Source organism: Pithys albifrons, chromosome 2 (assembly GCF_047495875.1).
Source record: "Pithys albifrons albifrons isolate INPA30051 chromosome 2, PitAlb_v1, whole genome shotgun sequence".
Taxonomy (NCBI): domain Eukaryota; kingdom Metazoa; phylum Chordata; class Aves; order Passeriformes; family Thamnophilidae; genus Pithys; species Pithys albifrons.
In genome coordinates this window covers 44,255,550-44,281,777 of record NC_092459.1, presented here as the reverse complement: position 1 = coordinate 44,281,777, position 26,228 = coordinate 44,255,550, and the positions used below count along the sequence as shown (strand labels likewise).

The window sequence follows — 26,228 nt, the reverse complement described above, 5'->3', positions numbered from 1 at the left end:
ATTAGCTGGGATATGGCTCACTTGATTTTAGGATACTTAGTAGTGATTAATTAATTGCATTTCTGAAATCCAAGCATGAGCTAAGTTGTTCCAATACTTGTCAGTGACTGCACTAGCCCACTCTTTCTTTTCCCAGGGTTTGTGTTGGAACCAGTTCTCATGCTGTCTTTAAATACTCTGACCTGCAGTAGGTAGCCAGGTTACATCAGTCCACTGTAACTGGTAGATGTACAAAGTGTGACAGTGTGATAATTATTTAACTTAGAAAACCACAAAAGAACATGGTGGACTTGATCATCCAGGATTTTGGTGTGTTCTGCATAACTTTCTCTCCCTATTCCAGAATCACAATATTAACAAGCAATGCAATAACTATAATTGAAACAGAAGGACACTGAGAGCTGACTTTGGAATAGCAAAACAAAATTTGTCTTACCTAGAGAACAGGAAAATAGGATATGTCAAGTCATGGGACAATTGACCTAAATGTATAAAAATAGATTATCTAGCTTCTTAGTGAGCATCTGTTTTTCACTGGTACACAATGGAACAAAACTAATGGCTCATACCACAGAACACTGTTTTCCAGAATAATGAAGATTACAATTTAGGTAGTTACAGGAACAGGGCTGGTGTAGTTAAATGGTGCTGTTGCTGGCTAGCATTGCCTCCAGCTTCAGCACTTCATAATTTGCAGGAGTCGTGATCTGCCTGCATTAAGCTGGGGCCGTGGGGGTCATTGTATGCAAGGATATCATAGTAACTGCTGGTTGCCTTATGAGCCATGCTGAAGATAAGGGAGGAAGTGTTATAAAAGCCTGCTTGGCATGCTTTACTCTGTGCAACCACCTCCCTATCATGTTGGCAGCAACCTGACTTTACTCCTATTGGCAGGGAAAAGAACCTGGCTTTATTTCCAGCTCAGCACCAGTGATCCCAAAAGAGGATGAAGAGAAGTAGCAGAATGATAAACAGCTCTGTTTCAGCTGTTGGACAGATTTTCTAAAGTTGAAACTTTCTGCTGGTCTCTTAGCATTAAAGAAAATATTTCCTTGGCTACAGAAGCTTTGCAAATATAAGACTGAAATGTAGTGCTCACTATAGAGTATGCAAGCAGTGTCATGTAAGGGTTGATGTCATTGCCTGCACTCAAGCAAAGCATGCATCCCATATTCCCTTGAAACTCCTTACTCCTGTGCTGAAGAGAAGCAAACTCACGTTTGGGTTTAGGCAGAATGGAAGTAACAATAATTTATCATGTTAATAGTGTCATAGAACACCTCAGATGAGACACAGGAGGCTAGAACTTCATTAGGGCTTTGAGACACATTTCCTAAATGGTGATTGTACTGTAGTCTGACACTACATTTCCTTCTGTCAGGGCATAACTCTCTAGGATAGTCAAGTATGCAGCTTGCTGTCAATTTACTTTGCTGTTGGAAGTGGGGTTTTTAATTGGAACTCCAGGATCATGTGGTCTGTGAGCACTGACAGCTTTATGCTTCATAGTCGGAGCTAGATTCTTATAGCTGAAGATACCTAGACTGGCTTGGATCCTCTCACTAAGTACCCAAAGGGGTATCTGTTTCTATTCATGTCTAGCACCACTGTTGGGGGGCTGAGGAATCACCTTGGCTTTATATTGAGTAGTGAATTCTTGATGCAGCCTCTGTATTACAGCTTAAAATGCAAGTGACACCAAAGAACAAACTTGGGCTGTCTCTTCAGGCCTCCATATCCTTGGCTCTAATACAGCAAGTTAGCTTTTTCTTTCTGTCATGCTTTAGGGGGTTTTTTGCCTTTTTTCTTGTTTGGTTTTTTTTTTTTGCCATTAGTGCCAATTTCAAAAATACCCTCTGGTACTGACATTGATTGAGTCAGCTCTGCAGATTTCCTTGGATGTTTGTCAGAGATTTAAACCCTTTTCTCAGTTAAATCTGCTAGTGCATTGACAGTGGTGGATCCTGTGATCATTGACAAGCAAAGACCTTTTCATTTTACCAGACTCTGGAAGTGTTTGTCTTTGTATATGTAGATAGGAACATATAAAGTACTATTTCAGTTCTGTGCCTGAACCTGGTAAATTCATCTGATAAATTCAGCAGATTGCTGGATATGGACTATCAATACTGGGCACTATCCTTGCCCGTTCTTCCTCAGAATGATGCAACTGGTCTTTTTTTGCTCCAGGAATTCATCTCTTTGCAAGATGAACATGCTTTTCCACAAGAAGGTACTTGCTGGATGAACTTGTTCCTGAAGCAGATTCCTTCCTGCTGCTTGGAAGAGTCATGGTAATACCGAGTGATAAGAATCAGACTCCTTTTACTTTGTATTTTAGTAATTATTCTGGAACCAGCATTGATGCTGCTTTCAATAAAAACCCAGTTTAAGTGTAAATAGGCAGCAGATGCCAACTTCTTGTTATAGTGATGGGTCTTTTGTGTTTCAGTAGTAATTCTTAGTAAATGCCCTGGGTACCCTTTTTTGGAGGCTCACACACACACATGGTCTGATTTCACATGCTTTGTCATTGTGGCTATACTAAAGTCATCTTGTTCTAACCTGCTCTAAAGGAACACTGTTTTCGAATTTAAATCCAGATCTTAGCAAAGGATTCATTAGCCCTTAGATTGCTTTTCCTCTGAAGTTTTCTTTGGTGGCAAAGAAGTCAGGAGGGGGTAGGTGTCTTTCTGAGGACTGCTCTGTCCCTTTGCAGTTCCATTTAGCTTTCTCCCAGCTTTTCTTGCTACATATGAAAGCAAAGCTAGCTTAACTGAATTTTCTGCTCCTGTGTTCCCATGAGCTTTACGCCATCTTCAGAGAGAGTTTGACCTTCCATTAACCTCCTTTAGGGTTAACCAGATGCTGCCAATAGTACATCAGGTTCACAGGATAAATCAAGTTGGAAGGGGTATCAGGAGGTCTGTAGACCAACCTCCTTCTAAAAGCAGAGTCAGCAATGAGGTCAGACTCATCTAGCTTTCTTCATGAAGGTCAGGTCTTTCAAGAATGTAGTCTTCACAAGGTGATAATCAAGATGTGTTTTAAACAGATGAGTGAACGTTCTACTCCCCTGCCTGTAGCCTCATGCTCTGTGCTTGGTGCTGTCACTGGTGTGCAGTCAATCTCAGGGATATGCCACTGTGTGTTAGGGCCAAATTGCTGTGTATTATTGGGACACTAGGAATCTCTTCTATTTCTCATAGGTGACAGCTCACCATCTGCAGCTTTATGTGTTCTTTCTCCAGAACCCAATCCATGGCAGCTGTAACAGAGGTGCTTGTTAGAGCAGTCTTTATTGCTTTGTGCATGAAAGGCACTCTGCCTCCTGGGAATTGAAGGTTATGTGAGTGATGGTCCTTGGACAACTTCAGTCTGCAAAGAAAAATATGGATTAATGCTTAGAGGTAACATACTGGTTATAGTGTGCATTTGAGACTTGCACTCTGCACCGATTGACACAAATGAGCATTGGTTTGTTGACTTCACTTATGCATGTGGCCTGGACTGCTGTTGGACTGGGATTTTATGGTCGAGAAGGATCTGAAATGGCAACACTCAGATTTACTATTACTATTTACTGTTACACTACTTAGTGTAACAGCATATGAGGTGTGAGCACACCTTTTTTGGAAATTGAGAAAATGTAAAAGGTGTTCCACTTCGAGTGAAAAGCAGAATAAATACTGCACAAAGACATGCACCTTGGGCTCTGCATTCCCTGAGAGCTCAAATTATTGGCAAGTAGCCTCTGCCCTGTCCTTGTGAATGCATCCAAACAGCTGAGAGATGATAAAGCTGTTTTTGACTCGGATGGCTGTGGCATCTCTGGTCGGAGAAGGTGACTACAATAGCAAAGGGCTATCTTCTGATTTAGAAACGGGTCAATGTTACTCTGGCAAAAGACGTCTTTTACCATGTAAAGCTTTATCTTCACTCACTCGGCTTGCCAGTAGAGTTTTGCCAGCAGATTCTTTCTACTTTAGACAAGTTGAAATATGTTTGTAATTTTAAATAATTGTTTTAGTGCTTTCCTACTGAAATGTGTAATAGTCTATATTCAGTTATTTATTAGTTCTATGGAAAGAAATCGGATAGTCCTCCTTTAAAAGAAAGGAAAAAGCAAATCCACTACAAAGCCTCTTAGCTAATAAGCCATGGCAAACATGAGTAAATTTTGAAGTTGGTGAGGTTACAATACAGCAATAGTATTGCTACATTGTAGGTGACACTTAGAGCTTACTTTGACCTGTTTGCTATGAAATTTTACAAAATTCTTCTTTTTACCTTGCGTGGTGTAGGTTTATTTGTGGAAAAATTCTGTTTGAGAGTTATTGTAAAAGGCAAATGAAATAAAACCAAATAAAAGCCACACAAATTATGATTTTGGTACCTACAAAAATAGAAAGGGCACGAGTGTATGACTTTTCACATCATCTTCAGATCTTGCTCTTCTTTCAGTTTCTCTTCTCTGAACTGTGTAGTGTGTTAAGTTCAGAGATTGCATTTGACTGTTTCTTACCTTCATTTTGAAGTAAATAAGTGATTCCTAACTCTACCATGTACTCATGTCATGTGAAGAGTACTGTCATATTAGTAAGAAGTGGTTGGGTTTTTTCCATTACTACTTTTATGAGTCTACTAGTAATGGAAACTAAATTAGTTTTACCTTGACCTAGTGCAATGGAGAGGGAGTGGCTGTGAACCAAAGTTTGGGAGACCTCATGCTACATTACACCTGTTCCCGTCAGTGATGTAAATCATGGTAGAACATGTTTAAACAAAACAAAAGCCAAGAAGTGAGGAAAAAATGTAGTAAGACCAATAGTGTATGTAGAAACTCAAAACTAAAAGAAGGCAAAGCTTTTTTCTTTTGTACGATGCAAGTATTCAACCTGGGAGTTTTAGTGCAGAATAGCTGTTGCACTTTAGATTCACACTGGCTTATTGCATGCAAGCCCTGGGTCTCAGCTGCAGATATTGCAGAGATTAATCTTATTAATGGAACTGCTAATTGGTGTTTGACTTCTAATTATAGTAACAATAGGCCATAACAATCAATCCTCACCTTTACTGGGGCACATTAGGACTCTTTATCATAAAAATTATTTCCTCTGGGACTTAGTGTTCTTATTCCTATCTTCTGGAAGACTGGCTTTCAGTGAAGGTACAGTATCCCAGCTAGCATGTACTTTGGAAGCTTAGCTAATTAACTGGTAGAGAAAATGTATAATCCTAAAATATTCAATATCTAGGTACATTAAGAAGTAAAATGCTCTGACACAATTGTTTGAAAGATAATGGGAAAAGGATGTCAAAATATGAGCAATGTTGTCTTTTATAATCTCTGAGAAATATATAATTTTGTCTCCCAGTCCTTGGTAGCTTTCCCATAGCTTTCAGTGAGAGGAAATCTAAGCAGTTATTCTAAATTATTCTATTTAGTTTTTGCTCTCCAGGATTAATCCTATGAGGTTCTTCATCTCATTTACAAGATGAGTCTCAGGAGATGAAAAGCACATACTACTTGATTACATATTCCTATTGATCATCTTCCATCCACAACAATAAAAATCAACTCCAAATACAAATCTAACAATATTACTAATTCATTACAACCAGTACTTTTCCTCATTAACTTTTATTGTTTTCAGCATACACAGCATGTGCAAATACAGCAATTATATCTTGAATAAGAAAAGGTCCTCTCCTTACGTTGTAGAATAAATAAAAAGGTGCTGCATTAGAGCTGATCAAAGACTGTGCAGAGATATGGGCTCAAATCTTGTTCAGGATAAGTCTGTTTAGCCCTAGGTAGCTGAGCAATATGTATATTAAAAAGTGGGTTTGTTTTCCGTTTTAAAAAGGATGTAATTTTCAATATCAAAAAAAGCACAGTAGGGAAGGCTAACCTTGGAAAAATTGTAATGCTGCCTCCGTCTGTCTGTCTGTCCAGCCCTCCCTTTTCTTGGAGCTTCTTCCTGCCAGTGCTTGTGAAGTGAGATCTGGATTGCCACTATGTGCAGCATAGCATCCAAAACCAGAGCAGCACTGATGGAATTATGCAGTGGGTCAGGAGCAGCTGTGGGATCAACAAAGCCCTGCCTTCACCCCAGTGAGAGCTTTTCAAAGAAAGGCCAGGTGACCTGTGGGTAACAAGATCCAGCACAGCCTTCCTGGGGCATGGCATCTCCACACACGAGAGCTGTGCTTTGGTGGTTTGTTGTACAGTCTTTTCCTTGCAACAACTCTCTACTTGAGAACTTTAACGTTTCCTCAAAAAAAAAACCCAATGATATTTGTGAAGAGAAATTTCCAACCATGACCTAAGGGCAATCCAGTGCTGTGATGAAAGCACACAACAGCTCTGGGGACTGCATATCCCTCAGAGCAATAATATCAACGTGACCAATTGCTTCACTGCAATTTCTGAAGTAACTGTATCTATGTAGTGTATTTGTCCTACAGTCCCAAAATATCTCCCATTCTTTTCATCTGCTGAAGTACCAACTGTCTTGTTCCAGGCACAACCTATTAACTTCTCCCTTGACAAATTTTACAGTGCAATTATGGAGTTTCAATGCAATTTTCTACAATACTCAGAAAAATTGTAGCAATATGAAGTTAAGTATTATGAGACTTACTGTACCAATTAATTTATTTTCTTGATATAGTTCAGTCAGTACTCTGATATAATGTAACGGAGATATTACAAAATTTTTCATCTGCTGGGTTGGAGCTGAGGTGAAAGGTGAAGGTCTTCATTTTACTGCACAAGTACATATATGTGAAAACACGAGACCGTATAAAGACTTTGCAAAGTTCATTGTCTTCCACTTGAAATAACAGCTTGTTCTGAACCCTGATCACATTATACATTAAGTGAATGAATATTTCTGCATTGGTATCTGGCCTTTAACCATGAGGAGATTTTCATGTGGAATTTGACAACTCTGAGATGCTTCTAGAGCAAACAATAATAAAAAATAAAGGCAGCACGTTATTACATGTGGTGTAGACAGGGCATTCTGTTGCTGGAGAGAGAAACTTGCTTATTTGTAATATATTCCTGTATAAAGTGAGTGTATGAGTACGTAAAGATAGATAAGGAAAATACAAGGAAAGAAAGAGAAGTTAATACTTACTGTAGTGTTACAGTCAGGATTGATAAAGGTAATAAAAAGTTTGGCTTGAAGAAAGGAAGAGAGGCAAGAGAAGCTTTTGTGTAGTGATGGTGTTGTGGTTTATTTTCTTTTTGAAGGGGGCAAGAAAAGATTCAAGGTGGAATTTTGGAAAATAATGTCAAATCAAGAATTCCTGACTTCAGGAACTGCATTTTTATTGGGGGAGACAGTTGGATTGGGAGAAACAGATTTTTGGACTGACTTAAGCAGACATTGACTGAAATAGAAGTGTGTGCTGATGTCTTCTTATGGTAGATCTTCATCTTCTCAAGCAAATTTGGGGGTTTATTTGATACAGTAGTGGAAGACGAATGACTAAGGAACAATAGCAAGAAGTAACCTGATGGAAGTCACTCATTAATGAACATGAATCATCTTCACAGAAACATTTTCAATGGGTATTTCAGTAAATTGGAATGCAGAACATTAGTCCCAGTTATGTTCCACTTTGATTCTTAAATTAAGAGGAAACTTAAACTGTTACTTAATAAAAGGCTTTAGGTACTGATGACTTTCAAGACTAGCAAATCCAGATCTGGAGATAATGGTTGCATTCTGAGTTTTAAGTTACTGGAAGTATGCATGATGACAGTGATTGGTGATTTGAGAAGAGGAATAAGATGTTGGAGAATTAGGGAGAAAAAATTGCAAGGATATGAATACAGTCTGTATTCTAACCGTGTTGTATTTGAGAAGGTGCTTATGCAGTCAAAAGAGAAATCAGATAGATGATGGTTTTGTTCTAGGATTTGCAGCAATTGAAAACTTTCGATAAGCACTTCCAGCATGATTGTGGGGCATGTTTGGTACATGGTGAGATTTTGGGAGCTTGATTGTCCAGCTCTTAAAGTACATTTAAGCACTTGGAGTTGTGGATTTTAATTTTTCCAAAGACTTGGCCAAATTTGTGTACATTTTTGTGGAAAGAGAAGATGCAGCCAAATAAATTATGCATCTATTATTGCCAGAAAGGGAAGAAATATAAGCATGTTTTATTTTACACTGTATAGTATTTCTGATTTCTTTCTCACAATTGTTATGTTTAACCAAGACAGTGTTCTGTGGAAAACTTCCTTCTGTCTTCTATAGCTGAAATTTCATTCTAGCTTTTGACATCCATGCAACAAAACCAGTATGAAAAGTTCAGCTAAATTCTTATGCTGTTCCAGTCGGCAAATTAAATTTTAGCAAAGCTCATGTAGTAACTGCAGTCAATAAAGGACTTTTGTGGACTTAGGTAGGAATTTTGCAGAAATAAAGTTTGTTCTTGAAGGTGGCTTATTAGCATGTAGCTATCTTTCCATCATCACTTGCTTGGGGTTAATGTTGCTTGAATTGGTTGATGTCAATTTATCCCTTATTAAAGTGTGTAGATTGAATCATTCTGGGATGAAAGAAGATTTTCAGATACCTTATATATGCTGTTAATAAGGTAAAAATAGATGGAAATTGTGCCGATGGTATAATAGTAATTTTTTACATCAAAAGACACATTTTTTTCAGTATCACACAGTACTTTATTTGCATAAAATATATATGAATAATAATGATGAAACTTTGCAGACCTCAACAGCACCAAATGCTTGTTGCTATGCTGGTATGGTCCCAGAAGCAGCAGTCGTTTCCTTGCTCCAAAAGGTTTATTATCCCTTCCCTGCTGGCAATTCTGTCAACACACCTGGTGTAAGGGACAAGGTCTCTGAGAAGGCTGCTGTCTCCCTTTAGCTATTAGTCTCTTTCCTTGTACGTGGCAGGAAATACCCATCTGCTGCATGCTTCTGCTTTGTGAAAGGTAAAAGCATTCCTATAATAAACCACTTTAATATATGGTATTAATGTCCGTATCCAGTCTTGAACATGGAAAGTGCAGGAGGGGAGAGGAGACCCCCTGTCATAACCATACTTTTAATTGCTGATTAACAGAAATGCAGTTACAGCTGTTCAGAACAGTACAGGTTTCCTTGATAGTATGAGGTATCTGTAGTTGTGCAAGCAGTGTATGTTTTGAGGGGTTTTGCCCCCTCCATATTTTTGATATTTATGGATATTTCAGAATATACAGTATTTTTATATCAACATCATAAAAATATATATATAGTTATAAAATAAACTCCAACCCTATTTGATACACTGTATTCCAGTGATCCACATTTTATTTTTAATGACTTTTTCCTATGCCATTAGACATATGAACAATTTATTCCCTTTACAGGACTGTTCATTTATCAAGTGTTCATTCTTCACTGCATAGAAAAGGTTACCTTCTTTGCTCTCACATGAAAAGGTTCCATGTATTTCAGGTGTCATTAGTACTAGAGATTTAATGTCAGGGTTACTGCACCTTATCTTTCAGCTACATTGAATACAATTACAGACAAACTCTTCAGAGATATTTCAGAGAAAAACTTGAAGTGCTAAGTCAAACTGGTGGTCTCAGCATAGTTGACTGTAGACAGGAATGGGAATTTCTGTTATCTTGATTCAAAGTGTCTCCTGTAGTCATTGCAAATATAATGATAGCCATGCTTCAGAGTCTTGGAGGGCTGGGAAACAACTGAGAAAAGCTAAGAGGAAGTATGGTCAGAAAATTAATTGTTAGTAGACTGTTTCTTTCATTTACCTGCAAGTGAGACCTTTTGTTTCCCTTCATATCCTTGCAGTTAGTTTTAATGCAAGTATTTTAGTGTTTTGGTTAAATAAAATGCAGAACAGTCAGAACTATTTTTAAATTTAAGTTTGTTATGGAATAGATGTGTGAGATGTAATTAGAGGATACGTGTTGTTGAGGGCCTGTAGAGCAAATCTGGATAATCCTGGATGCATGAGCGTCCTGGGCAGCACCCACAAGCAGTCTGGTTGGCACATACTGCCGTCATATGGGAAGGAATCTTGGTCATTTTCATTAAAAAATATGTGATTTTCTCCATCATCATGTTCCTTTTGATTTCTACTTTGGTGATAGCAATCCATAAATTAATCATTTGGTTCATGCCTCAACTTTTGAAGTTTTTGATCGACATACCTTATTCAGTTCTGAGTTTTTCTGTCATTCCTTGCATGGTGTATCCTACCATCACGTTTTTTGTCTAGTCCATTCTACAGCAGCTGGTGCCAAAGCTTTTGATCACTTCCTATCTTGCCTTTTTTTCGACTCTTGTTTACAATACCTGCAACTCGCTCGGTTCAGTAAGCCAAAAGGAGGACATTTATACTAGATCCATTGGAAACTCTTCTTTTGGCTTGCTCTTCTTTCACCCCTTCAGTTTTAAATGTCTTATTTTTACCTTTAGTTATCAAAAACATAACACTGCTGTTTTAAGGGACCAGTGGTTGGTTGTTGTTTCTAGACCAATGGTAGTTGTGTAGAGGTGGGCTTGCTTGTGATCAGCTTTCTGGAAGTTGATTCCTGGTGTTCATTTTTGAATTAACATTACAGGATTTAAACTTACTCTGAACTGTCTGGAAACTTAGCATGGAAATAACTATATAAAACTTCTGCATGAAGTTTGCTGTGTTCTGTTTAAACCTTTAAATTAGCCCAGTGCCCTTTGGATTGTATAATGAATCAGAGACTTGACTTTGTTTCACATTGCATAAGTTTCATATTTGCTGGCAAAAGTGCCACCTTGTTGGGATAAGTAGTTTTGTCAGTAATAAAATTAACTTTTAAAATGTCAGGGAGTAGGATGAACTTGATGCAAAATATTGTTGTTGATAGAAAACTGGTTACTGTATTTAGTTACCAGAGTACCTGTTCAGTTGTCATAGACTGGCGTTGCCTGGAATTAATGGAATTCTTTTTAATTCTGTAAGCGTTTTTCTAAGACCTTCTTAAGTAAAACGTGCTTTTTATCTTTGAAACAATTGCAAAACAGAAAAAGATTTGTTGGTTGGTTTAACTGGAAAATTTTCTAAGTGGATTATCAGACTGAAGATGTGCTGTTAACATTGGTCAATGCTCTTTAGCCACTGACTAAGCATTCACTGAGAATGCAGGAAGTCCAGGTTTGGCTTCCTCAAGAATTTTAAAGGATGTGAATCCCTAGTACTCTCTGTCTGAATTTCCAGAAAAATCCTCTTCACAGCAGGATATAGGACACTTAGGTCAGGAAGGCTGGAGTTTGTAATGTTATTTCTTTCCTGGTAACTTTGTGGAGCAGGATCTGGAGTCCAGGTGTCCCACCTTTCTCTCCTATAATCTCCTGGAGACTGAGTTTTTTCACTCTTTTGCCATCTGGCTGATGAATAATTCAACGTTTTGTGTAACGGCAGAACAGCTCAGCAGGAGCAGCCGTGGGAGGGGGTGTAGGGATGCCCTGGCCTTGAGAGCCGGGTAGCTCCCTGATGCGAGACCCCAATTTCCAAGTGATACACTACATGCTTCAAGAGAGGGACTTGGGCTGGAAGTCAGTGTATGCAGCTGGGTAGAAAGGTACTTTAAATCATCTTACAGGTGTTTTCTCAGACATGGCACTGCAGTTATTTGGGACAACTGTTTTTCCACCTGCTGTGAAGAATTAGTTGCCATCAGATGCTTGAATGTTTACATCCTGTTAAAGCAGCAAATTGAAAAGCAGATGAAAAAATTTGAAGCCAAGGCTGAAAGTTCAGTTTCAACTTTTAGTTTTATGACTTTTGTCTCTTTGTGTCACAACCTAATTGTTGTTTGCACTTAGAGTTATTAATTAAGTAATACTGAGTTTGCTCATTTAAGATCAGTTGTCTTTCTTCATGGCAAATGGCAGTTCTTTTTAGTATCTTGCATTAGATAATAGTTGAGAGAATAATAGATCCCAGAGAGCTTTGATCTATCATTACTGTAAAATAAAAATACAACTTTTTTTTCCCCCCACTGACCATAATGATTTTAACCTTGTGTACTAATTTGAATGGGCTTGTGGGGGCAGAGTCTTAAATGAGACACAAATGAAGGAAAAATTGCTAATGCTGCCACTGTATATCTAATGAGCACTGTGTAATAAACCATAACCTCTTCAACATTTCTGTGGAAAATGGTGTGATTATTTTGGATGGCTGGCCCTTTGTGTACGGCTCATTACCATCTGGCATAATGTGTATTGATATAGCCTGTAATTGTCAACTCTTATTTGACATGCTGCCTTTAATAAATGTGACTTGCATGGCTAGAACCCCCTAATGTAAAAACTGTAACTAAAGAAAAGATGTATACTTAGGTAAAATACACACCCTTCTATCCATAAAATAATTCTGTAGATGGTCCCTGTTTATCTCCTACTCTTTGTGGGAATACTTGTGTGTGTTCCCAGGTTAGTACTGCACCAAATGCATTGCATTAGCAATGTGGATACTTAGATATGTGAAGACAGGTACGAATCTTGAATGTAGGTTATTTCTTCTCTCAAAACTTGCTTCAAATAAATTTTGAGGTATTTGTTTTCTATGTGCAGTAAGATAGAATTAATAGACCTGTAGTAATGGGAGGGTTCCCAGCCTGCTGGTGGCTTTGTGTGCTCCTGTGCTGGGAACGGGGGGTAACTGTAATGGGCCGAGTGGCTCTGGTTTTGATGTTTCTCCTGAAGAAGGTGGCTGAAAGTATTTATACCTATTTAAAAGAAAATGGGCTTCTGACCAATAGTAAATTTCAGATACAGGGACCAGTATTATCTGCTACCACATCTAAGTTATCTGTTGTTTATTTTCTGAAAAGATTCTTTCCTTGGCTTTATGGCTCCTTTTTATATGAGTAACTATGAGACATCATTCTGGTAGTCAGATTGACTTGCACTACAAAACATGGGATTTCTCCAACTTTAATCAGCTTTAATGCTTGTACAATGGAATATCTTCAGGTGTTACCTTTGGTTGTGCTGTTGATGGAGAGTCCATCGTTGCTCTTTGCAATAGATTTTGGAAAGTGCCTTCACTTTATTCTGTTCTGGATTTGCTTAGGTTCAGGCTACTGGATCTTAATTTATGTTTGCTTGACACTTTCTCTGGAACTTGTTTTCTGTTGTATAGATAAAGTTTCTTTAAATGGCTGTGGCCAAATCTACTGAATAAATATTAGCCTTCTCCTTGTATTAAATGGCTTTGGTTTCTCATTTTGTCTGTTTTCTTTGCTTTGACTGTTAGTATGACCCTTTTTTTGCCTTTCCCAACTTCTTCTTGAATGAAGTTTCCAAGTAATTTTTACTGGTATCAGAAACTCAGAGTTGACAGGAACAGTAATTTTGCTAGTATTCCTCCTTTAATTCATCAGTGGATCCTACTGCTCTGTTTGAACAGTCACACTTTGTATCTTAGCTGATTATTTGGAATGATCTGTTCCTTCACCTTTCCTGCACCCTTTTCCAAATTTCGACTGTTTTCTTCCTGAAAGAGTCCCTTGTCCTGTATGTATCTGCTCTGCTTTGAGATCTTTTGATTGATCTTTTTTTGTGGTGTGTATTTTTTCTTGAGTAAAGCATATTGACCCAGCTCAGTTGATTCTGTATTGAGGATGATTCTTTCTTTTTGCTGTTTATCGGTAGTGTCATTCCTTTTCTGTTGCCTTCTCTCCTGAGTCCAAGTTCTTTGGACCTACTAACTGTAAAAACTTACCCACTGCTGCTGTTCATGAGCATAATTCCCTGCTGGACTAGGGGATATCAATAACCTGCTTGTGTAAATAAGTTGCTTAAAAATATAACAGGATTTCCAAAATCCCTTCCCTTTATATGGTTATGTTTCTGCCCAACCTTACCTACTGGACCAGTGCAGTTCTTAAAGTTCTTCTTGGCTTTGAGGGGTTTTTAGTATATCCTTTTTAAATTACCTTTACTTAGTTTCTAGTCTGTCTCTGCATTTTGTCATCCAGTCCTTTATCCATTTTCTTCGTTGACTGGTTTCTCTGGTTTGTAATTGATGCTATCAGTTTTCCAGTTTGTCTAAGCTAGATAGTGAAGAAATTATAGCTGGTTTGGCTTTGTCTAAGCCACAATCTTTTGGCTTTTTGTTTTGTTTTTAATCAGCTTAGTCTTTTTAACTGAGGTTTTGTGGCTTTGAGTCATATAGCAAAATCTGAAAAAAAAAAGAGCTCTTGAGTTTCCCAAAAGTATTCCCATTTTCCTGTTTAATTTAGCTAACTGCTTCAGCTTGTTTTATCAATGAAAATACTGCTCATGTATAATACTATATGTTTCTGAATTTTATCTGTCACATTTGTAAAGACTGTTTGTATACTCGTTTGGATTATATTGTTTTCATTTAACAGATGTATTGAACTCACATTCACTTGTACCTAAAGTTTTAGTTCTGATATGAACTCTTTGTAGCAAATTGAATTTTTGGGATAGAGAATTCAAGTTGAATGGAGCATTTCTTAAGCTAGCAAAATTCCTTTTAGAAATCTGAGCTACTGTCAATACCTTATATTGCCAATATATGTTATTATATATATACCTATAATGGGCTGAGGGAAGGTCTTGCTAAGACAAATTATGGTGAAGAGAACCTAAACAATAATCAGTGGTGGGTGAGATAAAGAATGAAAATGTGAGATTTTTTCAAAAATAAAGAAGAAAAAATACATGAAGGAGTATTAGTAAAAGTTTTACTTCAAAAACTTTGATGCTGGGAAGAGAAGGAGACGAAAGAGGTAAGATATGTAGCCAGTTTAAAAATAAACTGATTGTTAGGAATGCAATTAAACAACATACTCAACAAAGTTCACAGAACTGATGTCTTTCAACTTCATTTATCCCTCAGGTGGAAGACATCTCTAACAGTAGCTTAGTGACCAAGATAGAAGGGATCACAGAAACCTTAGGCTCAGACCTTGTTAAAGGATAACATAGGCTGGATGTTTTCCACTGGATAACATAGGAGTCATGATAATACAGTGAATATTTGGTGCTCTGCTGAAGTCTGATTCTTTAAACTGAAGATTTTTCCTGTTAGTGAAACCACAGCACTTGCCACACATACTGAGTGGCTTAAACACCTCCCACACACCCTTTAATTTCTTAGAAAAGAGACTATACACAGGAGCTAAGAACGAGACTTTCTGTCACCATGATGCTGTTTGTTATTCACTATACTTTGTTCCCCTAATCGTAGTTTAATAACCGTGACATTGACTTTGTCAGATGAGTGGATAAAAGAATTGTAAAAGTCACTGCCCTTACTTGCTGTGTAACTAAGTGCTGGACCAGATGGTATCCAGAACATACAGGATCAACTTGAATATAGAGTGTGCATCTTTTTCATAAAATTTTTCTTTCTGTTCATTTTTCACAAAACTGGTAAAATCAGATACCAAGTTCTGCCCAAATACATTGTCAGTACCTGAGATTATTCCTTTAATTCTTTAGTTAATGTTTTTCCATATGTAATTTTCCTCTAAAGAACTATTTCTTTTTTTTTTTTCAGATTTATAGATGTGTATGTATAGATTATTGTAGTTGTCACTGAAATTGAATGAATGCTGGTTCTTTTAATTTCTTTTTATTTTTAAATCCCAAATGTAAGGCTTTTCCTCCAAATTAGCCCTTTGTGTATTGAATTGACAGTCAAAAAGAAAATGTTCAAATCTTGGGTGTATAGTGTTAGTCACTTTAATTCAAAGGTTCAGTGATAAGAGTTCTTAAAGAATTTTTGATCTATCACTTCTGTTATCTTTCTTCCATTGCAGCTGCTTCAGAATTTTTCAAATATTATTTTTAGTGGCTAATTTAAGTCTTTGGCCTATTTCTGTGAAATACTATGCCTAGTAAGGACATTTTTAATTATTAAATGCTTCTTCATGTAACCTGTCATCCTTTAGGAGGCCCAGGGTAGTTCTGACTGTTGCCTGACAGTAAAGGTAAAGTAAAGGCTGATAGAAAGGTAAACTGACTCAAGTTTTCTTGCTGTTGCTGAGCTTGAATTTCCATCACAAATCTTGCAGAGGAGTCCTGAAGTCCTCTTTTGTTCACAGCAATACAATTGCCATATTTAATATTTCTGTTTTATCATATGTTGTACAAAATGCTATTATTTCTTTTTAGAGTAGGACTTGAAATTAGGAACTGAAGTCACTTGTAAGAACTCTTGAAGAGATCATACTGGCTAATGTTTCATAGCTGCAGGTCTTTAAAGGTAACTCAAGCAACAAAGAAGGTATTTGGCATGCCAGGCAGAAACACTGCAAAATTAATTTTTAAAGGTTCCCCAGGGAGTTTACAATCAAAACCTATTTTGTTGTCAATATTTTGCCAATCCTTCATCACGTCATACATCCCGTGGTGTAAAGGAGAGCACTCTGGACTCTGAATCCCAAGGACCTGAGTTCCAGTCTCAGTGGGACCGTCCCCTGGCAGTTAAATGCCTCCCTGCCATCCCATCCTGTAAGATCTCGGATGCTCAGCAGGGTCAGCCCTGGTTAGTACCGGGTGCTGTGACAGTCCTGAGGACTTCCCTGTCACTGTCCAAGCTCGCTCGGCCATGGCAGATGGACCTCAGGACTTAAACGGTGGGGCCAGTTCTGCGCACGCTGTGCCTCACCTAAAAAATCCACTGCGCAGGCTGGAAGGGCACACCCACGTGGGGAGAGCCCTGCCCAAAACTGCGTTCGCCAAGTCTGGCCATACATATACACACATCTTTTGTAGGCCTTGACATTTGTGTTGAATTCTGCATGAAATGTTGATCACTGTAAGACCATTACTTACACTGATACTGTGATGAGGCAGACTCCAAGGCCTACAAATTTGAAATTTCAATCCAGAACAAAATTGTGAAATGCAATTTTTTTGAGGTAGAAACATATGTAGAAAGTTCTCCATTAGTTCTTTATTTTTCTCTGTAGGTGTGGTGCCTCTGTGTGTGGAGTTTCTACAAAACCTGTTGTCCTTACTTTGGCATCACAGTAGCAGGGTATTGTAGCTACTGCATTAGTTTATATAGGCAGATATAAGAGATTTCTTTAAGTCTGCTCAGAAGCTTACCAAAATTCACCAAAACATCCTTAAATGTCAGCTATCTGTGTGCTTTCATTGCGGACTGGGAGCAAAGAGAGGGAATAGAAATTGCACTTAGAATCATAGAATCATAGAATCGATTGGGTTGGAAAAGACCTCCGAGGTCATCAAGTCCAACCCTTGGTCCAACTCCAGCCCATTTACCAGATCATGGCACTCAGTGTCACATCCAATCTCTGTTTAAAAATCTCCAGGGATGGTGAATCCACCACCTCTCTGGGCAGCCCATTCCAATGCCTGATTACTTGTTTTATTTGTTGCAGGATCTTATTGCCCATATAACTTTATTTTTGTTTTTCTAGTGTTTTTCTGCAAGGTGGTGTTTCACAGTCCTACAGCCAACATAGCTCTGATGGACCTTACTGAAGGGTTCTATCATTACGCATGGAGTTAGTTTTTCCTTTGTCTTTCCAGGATGACATTTAGAGCTTGAGGAATCCATAATCTAACGGATACCTTAGAGCAAGCATTTAACAGAGATTTAGGTTAGGTACGCTGGTACTGAAAGTGCAGGAACAAGGAGTCAGAAGCATGTGTTAAACCATGACAGCCAGATAGACTGTGACTCATCAGAATTTCTTTGTAAGGTCCCCCAGCGATTGTCCAACCATTTCTACCATTCTCTTTGGAAAAAATAATTTCTTCGTATATTTCTGTATATGGGTTGATTTTTGAGAAGAAAAAGGAGGTTATGGCATGTGTGGAGCTCCAAATAATATCATCTCTCACAAATTGATACCTGGAAGTGGAGTGTCTGGAGCATTAGGTGGTGGTTTGCAGGGATTTCTTGCTTCAGAGGTGAAGGGTGTGGAAGTGTGTTAGCATTTGGTGGAAAAGCTTTCCTGATTCTTAGCCTGCTTCCATTTGGGAACTTTGTGTGTTTAAAAATGTTGACTATTTTCTCAGTACTGCTTTGCTGTGTAGGTAATTCTTGTGGCAGGCACTTCTTTGTTGTGTGAGTGTGGGCTCTGGAGTGGAAACAGGATGGACACAGTCAGAGTTTGTAATCTAGTTGACCTGTTTCTAAGTCCAGCTCTGCATAAACATTAATTTGTTTGTATTTTGGGATTAGCTGCTTTCAAATATGAAATTATTTTATCACTGAATTGTACTCGGGATCGAGAAAGCTGTATATAGTATTGCTTTAGCCATTCAATAGCAACTTCACAATAGCAGTGTTTATTTGTTGCATACTGGTCTTTACAAAGTTGAGTCAAGGATCCCCCTGTATCTGTAGCAGCAGTGAGGACTTCTTATTCTGCCTGGGTATTATTATGGAGATTATCACAAAAAGCGTTAAGAAATGCATTGCCTGGGGTTTCTGCAATAGTTTTGATTCTTGTATTTTTAGTTTGCTTTTGCTAGGGAGAAGGTGGAAGAGCAGTGTGTAAGATCAGAGTTAGACACAGATTATTTGCCTAATATGGTTCTTGTTAGCACAAATAATATGAATACCGTTTGGAGAACAAAGAAATTATATAAAAAGAAATGAATACATCCAGATCCTGAGCATTTGGAAAGCATGGCACTGATGTATTTGTGTAACCTTTTCATAAAGAGCGATGCTGAAGTCAAATAGGGGATTTTGATTTCCTTCATTAAAAGCTTATTAAACGAAGAAAGAGGACAGTCGTTGTTTTGCTTCAATAGTTGGGGGTCACAAAGGCGGGCCTGGTCTCCTCAGGATATTAATGCCTGCTTTCAGCAGGAGGAAATGAGCCGTTGCTTGAGTTAGCTGCAGCTTTATGTGCTCGTCACTAGGGATCCCCATATGTCCTGGGATCTGCGGCAGTCGGAAATGGCAGAGCTCGGCAGCAGGGAGCAGTGGGCTCTCATTGCTATTCATGACAGGTAGCTCGGCTCAATCTGCCCAGAGCAAGTCTGTTTAATGTTGATCAGCTGTCCATCTGATAAACCAAATTGATATGGACATTTCCTCCAAGGGCTGCCCCAACAATGACAGCAGGAGCATCAGGATGTCTTGTTAGTCTTTTTCTCCAAGCTTGAAATTTTATTAACCCTTTGTTGGAGCCGAGCCAAGTGTGATTACAATACTGCAGCTGGGTTGTCTGAGGTTTCTCCCTCACCTCTTTGAAAAGCAGCATCAACCTTGGATTTTATTGTCTACAGGGAGCATGGCTAGCTGTTTGGTTTTTGGATTGTTTTTCTTTCCATGGAGCCAAAAAAGTGCGAATTATACAGGCAGCTTTTAAAACAGCTTAGTTTTTGTATGCGTGACAAAATACATCAGGAGCCCTTATTTATGCTCTCCCCCAAGCACATCTGCCTTTCTCATGCCTGTCCAGGCTGTGTGACTCTCCTAGCCCTTCTCTCTTGCTAATTGGCATGGATCGCTGGCCTGAAACGCTTGCTGCTGGGGCTCTTCACAGATCACATGTATTTGGGGCTGAAGGTTACTTTAGATTAATAGGGTGTGGGGCAGTTGCAACACATCTGCACTGTCCAGAGGAAACAGAATTAATTTACTCAGTACTGTGTTAGTACTGAGGCAGAATCTAACCTGGACATGTATCAGCAGATATATGCATATGTGAAGGTAAGGAGCAGTTTGGTTACTCAGTGTATCTGCTAGGCCACTTTTGAGTAAGCACAGAGAGCATAACATGCCTTTGTACTATGTATGTATGTATAGCCAGATTTGGCGAACGCAGATTTGGGCAGGGCTCTCCCCACGTGGGTGTGCCCTTCCAGCCTGCGCAGTGGATTTTTTAGGTGAGGCACAGCGTGCACAGAACTGGCCCCACCGTTTAAGTCCTGAGGTCCATCTGCCACGGCCAAGTGAGCTTGGACAGTGACAGTGAAGTCCTCGGGACTGTCACAGCACCCGGTACTAACTGGGGCTGACCCTGCTGAGCATCCCAGATGTGACGGGATGGGATGGCAGGGAGGCATTGAACTGCCAGGGAACTTGAGACTGCCACTGAGGCTCGAACTCAAGACCTTGGAATTCAGAGTCCAGAGTGCTCTCCTTTACACCACGGGACCGCCCTGACTGGATGCCTTTGTACTACATTGCAATTAAGGCCTGTAGTCATCTGTTCGGTTGAGGGCATGGGTTATGTTTTGGCTCATATGTGAAGTCTCTATGACATAAAGGGAACTGCTTGAGTCAGAAAAGCTGTGAATGCGCTGAGGTTTTCATGAGGAGGAGTTCTGTGTGTATATAGGTTTGCAGCGTTAAAAGGATGCTCCGATGCATGGCTGTTTCCCCGTCTCCTTGTCCCTGCTCAGTTATTATGTCTGTTCAACACTGCATTGTAGTTCTGAGCTAAGGTTACCTCTCTGGGCTCCTTGGAGTGACAGTCACTGACTGTCAGGGGCAACAGGGTTGAATTGTGGGAGGAGGGGAGGAGAGGGTTGTGCTAATGACTCATTTCATGCCTTTTCCAAAAAAATCAAAATAGGGCAAGCCTCTGTGGAATAACCTCTGTGGGAAGCCTCTCGCAGGGATTTGTAACCTCCAAGTTCAGAATGTTGTACACTGTGTATTGTAATAAGAAGTGATTTGTAAAGCATGCCAAATAAAATTGGGTCTTGCCCCTTTTCTGGACAGTCCCTTTTGCTGCTTTTGACTAAAACAACCAGTGAAATATCATTAGTACACAGTCCTAAAATGTTAACTGGTTTCCCTCTCCTGCCTGCACCCTTCCCCCTTGGTAGGATTGAACTGCAAGCTATCCTCTTATTAATTTAACTCTAATTTGAGCAGTCATTGACTGCAGCATTCTTACAGTGTTCGTATTGGCTTGCTTGAGACTCCCCTGCTGATGCATCTTTTGTTCCTTCCCATCAGTACTTTCTGCTTGGCATTTTCTTCATGTCAGTGCCCCTCAAGCTTCTGGTAGAAAAAGACAAAAAAAGAAATCACCATGAGGACTATATTGATTATTTTGCTTTATTTTGTCAAAGAATTCAAACAAAGGGCAGCATTCCTCCAAATGGAACCACTGGTACCTGCAGCTTACCTGGAATTACTTAGTGACAGTGCTCTGTGCTTAACACCTCCCAGTTGTGCCTTCTAGAAATACACAGAAGAGCTACACAATGATTCATAAAATATCTTTTTAGCACATGTGGTTGTTTGTTTATTTTCATTAAGAATCTCTTATTCGTAGCATCAAAAATAACTGTTCTGTTTCTTTCTTGCTTTCTTTCAGTCAGAGAAGTCTGGCTGAGATTACAGAATTGATCCACACTGCTTTTCTGGTGCATCGTGGCATAGTAAACATTGGTGAGCTCAAGTCCTGCGATGGCCCACTGAAGGATATGCAGTTTGGAAATAAAATGGCTGTTTTGAGTGGAGATTTTCTTCTAGCAAGTGCTTGCACAAGCCTTGCGCAGTTGCAGAATACCAAGGTAAAAACAAAAAAATTCTACTACCAGAGCAAGTAACTATGAGTGAATCTTTTGGAAGAGAGGCCCTTTAAAAATCAGCAATTATGTATGTATATATAGAGCATCATTTACAACTCAGTGTACTTACATTACAGTTGTAGATAGATTGACAGGCTGTTGACCCCTCTCTTATAGAATTACTGTGATGAGGTCTTTAGTATACATTCTGAAGCACTGTAGTAATGTGTGAGTGGTTAATTTGGTGAATTGAAGGTACGTGCAGTGGGGCATCTTCGTGACAAGTCAGGCTACAACACCTCTGGCAAACTGCCAGCTGAAGACATGTTTGATCTGTTATTTTCTTTTACCTTGTGCTTTGTGAAAGGTTTGCTGTCTTAGAGAATTCTTGGGGGGAAAAGGCTTTATTGCTTTGTCTCAGGTGACTTTTTGTTCTTCATTTAGATGTCCCCAACTATTGGATTGCCCCATTAAAATGGATGTATTGGCTTCTGAAGGACAGCTGCAATCCAGCTGCTCAGACAAACTGTTTGAAACTTTACAGGGAGGTGTTTTTAACAAGAAACAAATTGTATATATGTATTGTCTTAGAAAATGCGACTGATGGAGATATTAAGAGATCGTCTCCAGTTGGCTCTTCTTTTTGCCAGATATGATGAGCTACACCAAATCATTCTTGACATGCATTTCTCTAACTTCTTAAAACCTCCCATGGTGGAGAGAGAATCCTGGGCATCCCTGTGCCAATCGAGTGTAACACTTGGCATGCATAGCTGAAGAGCTTCATGTGCCATTCCAGTGGAATCAGGAAACAGTACATTTTGCAGAGGTACTTTTTATACATTTGAAGATTGCTGCCATATCATAATGTAACATAAATGTTTGTCCTTTGCAGTTGTCAATGATCAGCATAGTTGTGATAATGAGTTTAAGGAGTCTTTTTTTTTTTAAATTCTCATGCTAAATCTCCTCATGGTGGTAGTTCAGTATTTCTGTGCTCCTTTGATCATCACTGTGACAGTTTCTCTCAGAAGTGGTGTCATTTTCTAACATAGAGCTGAGATTCAAGAGAAGAGATGGAAAATTAGATGTCAGTCTGTTGGAGTAATGGCTTAAGCCATTATGGTAACAACTAGTAGAAAATATTAAAAATATAATTTTAGATAGTGCATACTATAGCCAAAATGAGGTGCAATTGATTTTACTAATTATTATTGATTTGTATCAGTTCAATTTTTTAATACTTGTGAGATTATCAAGACAAACCAAAGGATTGAACCCTACATCAATTTTTTGTTTCAACATAAGAGGAAAGTTTTATAAAATGTAGCACCTATTACTTTGCATTTAGTACATCAGTAAGTATTGCAGCAGGAATGTATAATCCCTGAAGACTTGCCAGGAAACAAGCCTACAGTGAAATGAAGCACAAGAAATAATTTTTTTAAAAGCAATCATTATACTGCATGTTAGAAAATTCTGCCAAAACATTTTAGCACTTTTTTTTTCATTTTTTTGACATCTAAATACTTTCATAGCTTCTACATACGATAAGTGGGATGCCATTATGGAAACTGATTGACTTAGTAAATGATTCTTTTTCATACGTCTAACCCTACTAGCAAAGTTAGAAAAACTGAAGTACAAGCCATAGAAATCTCTTGACAGGTGCAATGATTTAAACATACTGTATTTATTCTTTTGTAAATGATGAATTTTCAAATCTGGCATCTGTTTTTTAGCAGTGTGAAATAACTGTGACTTTTTTCCTTCATAATGTTTTGTGTTCTTTGATGTAAAAGGTAAAAATCACAGTACTGCTTTTTTAGCTGGCATTTAGCAAATTGGCTAATGAAATCAGCAGCATTGTATCCTGCATGGTACTGACCATGGTGTGCTGTAACCTTCACAGACATGCATAGCTGTTGTGTAGACCAGAATTTAAATTAAAAGGGGTTTTAACATGAACTGAACTCACTGCTACCAAGATAATTCTATCGTGCTCTTAAACTCTTGTCTGAGCTTGTGTATGATGCATTTATCTCTGTGCTTCTCTCGGGGCTGACAATTAGACGTGAAATTCTGTAGTCATAATGAAATGCAGAGCTATTTCATAATTGCCAAGGGTAAAATTAGCAAAGTCAATTATTTTCCCTTAGGCTTTTCCCTGTAGATATTAAAAGTCTGCAAGGTAATTGCCTTAGGTAACACTTTGATTTTTAAATAATATTAAATATTGGAATTGTTGTTATTAATTCGTAGCAATTTTCCTTTTCTTGCTGCTGTTGTAGAATATAACTATAATGATGCTAACAAGAATCAAGGCTCAGGGTTTGTGTTTTGGGGATTTTCTTTTAAATTAGTGCTCGTACCTCTCATATGTTTGCTAAAGTTATGCAAAAGGAGGGTTTGGGATGGTGTTTTGGGCTTTGTGTTTTTTATCCTCTGAGGTACAAGGACTCCAGATTTCTTGAAATGTCAGTTAGGAAGCCTCTGGTAAGATAAATTCTGCTGTAGTTCTATTACAAAATCATCTCAAATTTTGTTTTTTGAACACGTAACATTTCAGAAGACAGCATTCTCATTTTCTACTTTGTGAAGTTATGATACATTAGTTATGAATACAAAGTTGGTGTCAACTGAGGCTGAAAGTATTGAGGGGCAGATGCATTTGTGTGCTAGATTTTTGTAATCATGGCAAATATCTACATTTATTCAGATAATAAAAACTTTTGAAAATGAACAGTAATTTCTTCAAAAACTTTTACAGCTACAAAGCATTAGATTGATCAGGTCACATGTGTTTATAATACTTTTGTACATACATGTTAACTTTTTGATCACCTTATATAAACTAACCTGGTGGCTCTTCTTGGCCTGCTGATTGTGGCGATAAATTATGCTATCTATTGGAAATTATGTGGATAAAACCTTATTTCAGAACTGTATCCTGTAGGATTGGATCTTGCTAATCCATGGATTTTAGAACAGAATTGAGCTCAAAGATTAATTGGATTTGGATCTTTTAGTTGTTGGTATATCAGCAGTGAAATGGTGAGCCTTTGACAAGGAAGGGCATGTTTGTGTTTTGCTGCTTAACTAACTATGCCATGATGTGTGGTAATGTGCTGATTTATTGGTTTGGGGTGTGTTTATATGGGATGACAGGGTAATATTGCAGGTTTTCTCATGTTTAGGTTGCAGTGTTCTGATACCAGGATCGTGATATTTGTGAAAATCATTTGAAACATGTTGGCATGAGAGTGATGGAAAAGTAAATTGTTTGCCTAAGAAAATAGGATACCTCCCAGCTATCTTGTGGGATGTGTGATCATAAACAGTTTTAAATAAATGTGTGAATAAATTATTAAGAAGTGTAAAATGATATGTCTAGTGGTTGGTTGGTTGTTGACATCTGAAGGTAATGTATCTTGAAGATTTGTTATCTTGCTTTGCCTAGCCAAGGATACAGGGATGAAGATGCTAAGAGGAATTTTGAGGTAAAGTCCTCCTTTGATTCTGGTAGCAAAAAGTGTTAGTTTTGTCTTTGATTTCTGCTTGAATAACCTTCACTTCCTGTAGTATTTTTAGACGGGCTTTCAGATATAAACATAGCAAAAGAAACAAATATTAATTGTAATTTTTGTCACCTGTCAGCCAGATGTGCATTGTGGGCATTTTACCACAGTGATGTGTGACTACTGACTGTGATATTATCAAATAATGTGCTTGTTCAGGGTTTATAAGAGGTAAGGTGGAAGAAACCTGTTGCAGCATTAAAGTTGGTGCTTCCTAGCACACCTGAATCATCAGTTGTCTTATGAAACTGTAGAGAGGATGCTTAAAAGGCATAATTATGACCAGTTTTGATGCTCTCATGCTCTGAAGACAGTGATGCATAGGACTTCAGGAGGCTGAAATGATGCATTTTAGTGCAGTGCCCAGAAAATGATTAAATAATCTGTAAATGCATTACTTTCAATTCCATAAACTGGTAAGAAGGCATCCCTTTGTATTTAAAGAAAGAAAACCCACAAAGCAGCCAAACAACCAGACAAAACCGTCAAAACCCAACATATCCAAAACAAAAAATAAAAACTCCAAAGAGAAGAAAAAGCCTAGCCCAAAAACCTGTAATACCGGTAATGTTCTCCAGAGTTCTTACTGAAATGTTAAGACCTTACACTATTTTTCCCACTATAAATTCAGCAAAGTCTTGTTGGAATGATTAAACTTTTTGCAGCAACACTTCAAAAGCTACAGCCTGAAAGCTTAGAATTGAATCTAAGATTCTTGTCTGTCAATGCAGAGCTCTGCCAGGAGACCACATTATGGAGCATTCTTTTATTAAGCATTATTTGTTTATAAATAAACAGTAGCACAGATGTAGTACTTACATAGTGGATGCATTTCCTTGTGTTAAGTTCGTGTATTCCTAAGGGCATATATGTTTTATTTACAAAATAAGCCTTGTGTTTGTATAAACATCAATAAGCTGTTCATTTAAGTCTCCCTATGTCTTCCTATTGCAACATGCTGAATGTATCTTGAACTTCATATAGGAACTACTTATCTTGAACTGTGGTTTCTGCTTCTGTAGTGTCAGTTGTGGTTCTGTGGGGAAGGCTTAGTTTGGAACTTGAGCAGCTTGGTTCCTTGATGAGCAATGAAGGATATGGAGAGTATC

General features: G+C 38.3%; 1 protein-coding gene across 3 annotated transcripts in view; it reads left to right on the top strand.

The window, feature by feature from the left end:
• PDSS2 (decaprenyl diphosphate synthase subunit 2) overlaps window positions 1-26,228 on the top strand; it is a 123,682-nt gene that overhangs the window by 61,059 nt on the left and 36,395 nt on the right. For all 3 annotated transcript variants that reach the window (XM_071548850.1, XM_071548851.1, XM_071548852.1), the window contains exon 3: window positions 21,346-21,544. In XM_071548850.1, coding sequence (XP_071404951.1) covers window positions 21,346-21,544 — 199 coding nt within the window. The remainder of the gene's footprint in view (window positions 1-21,345; window positions 21,545-26,228) is intronic.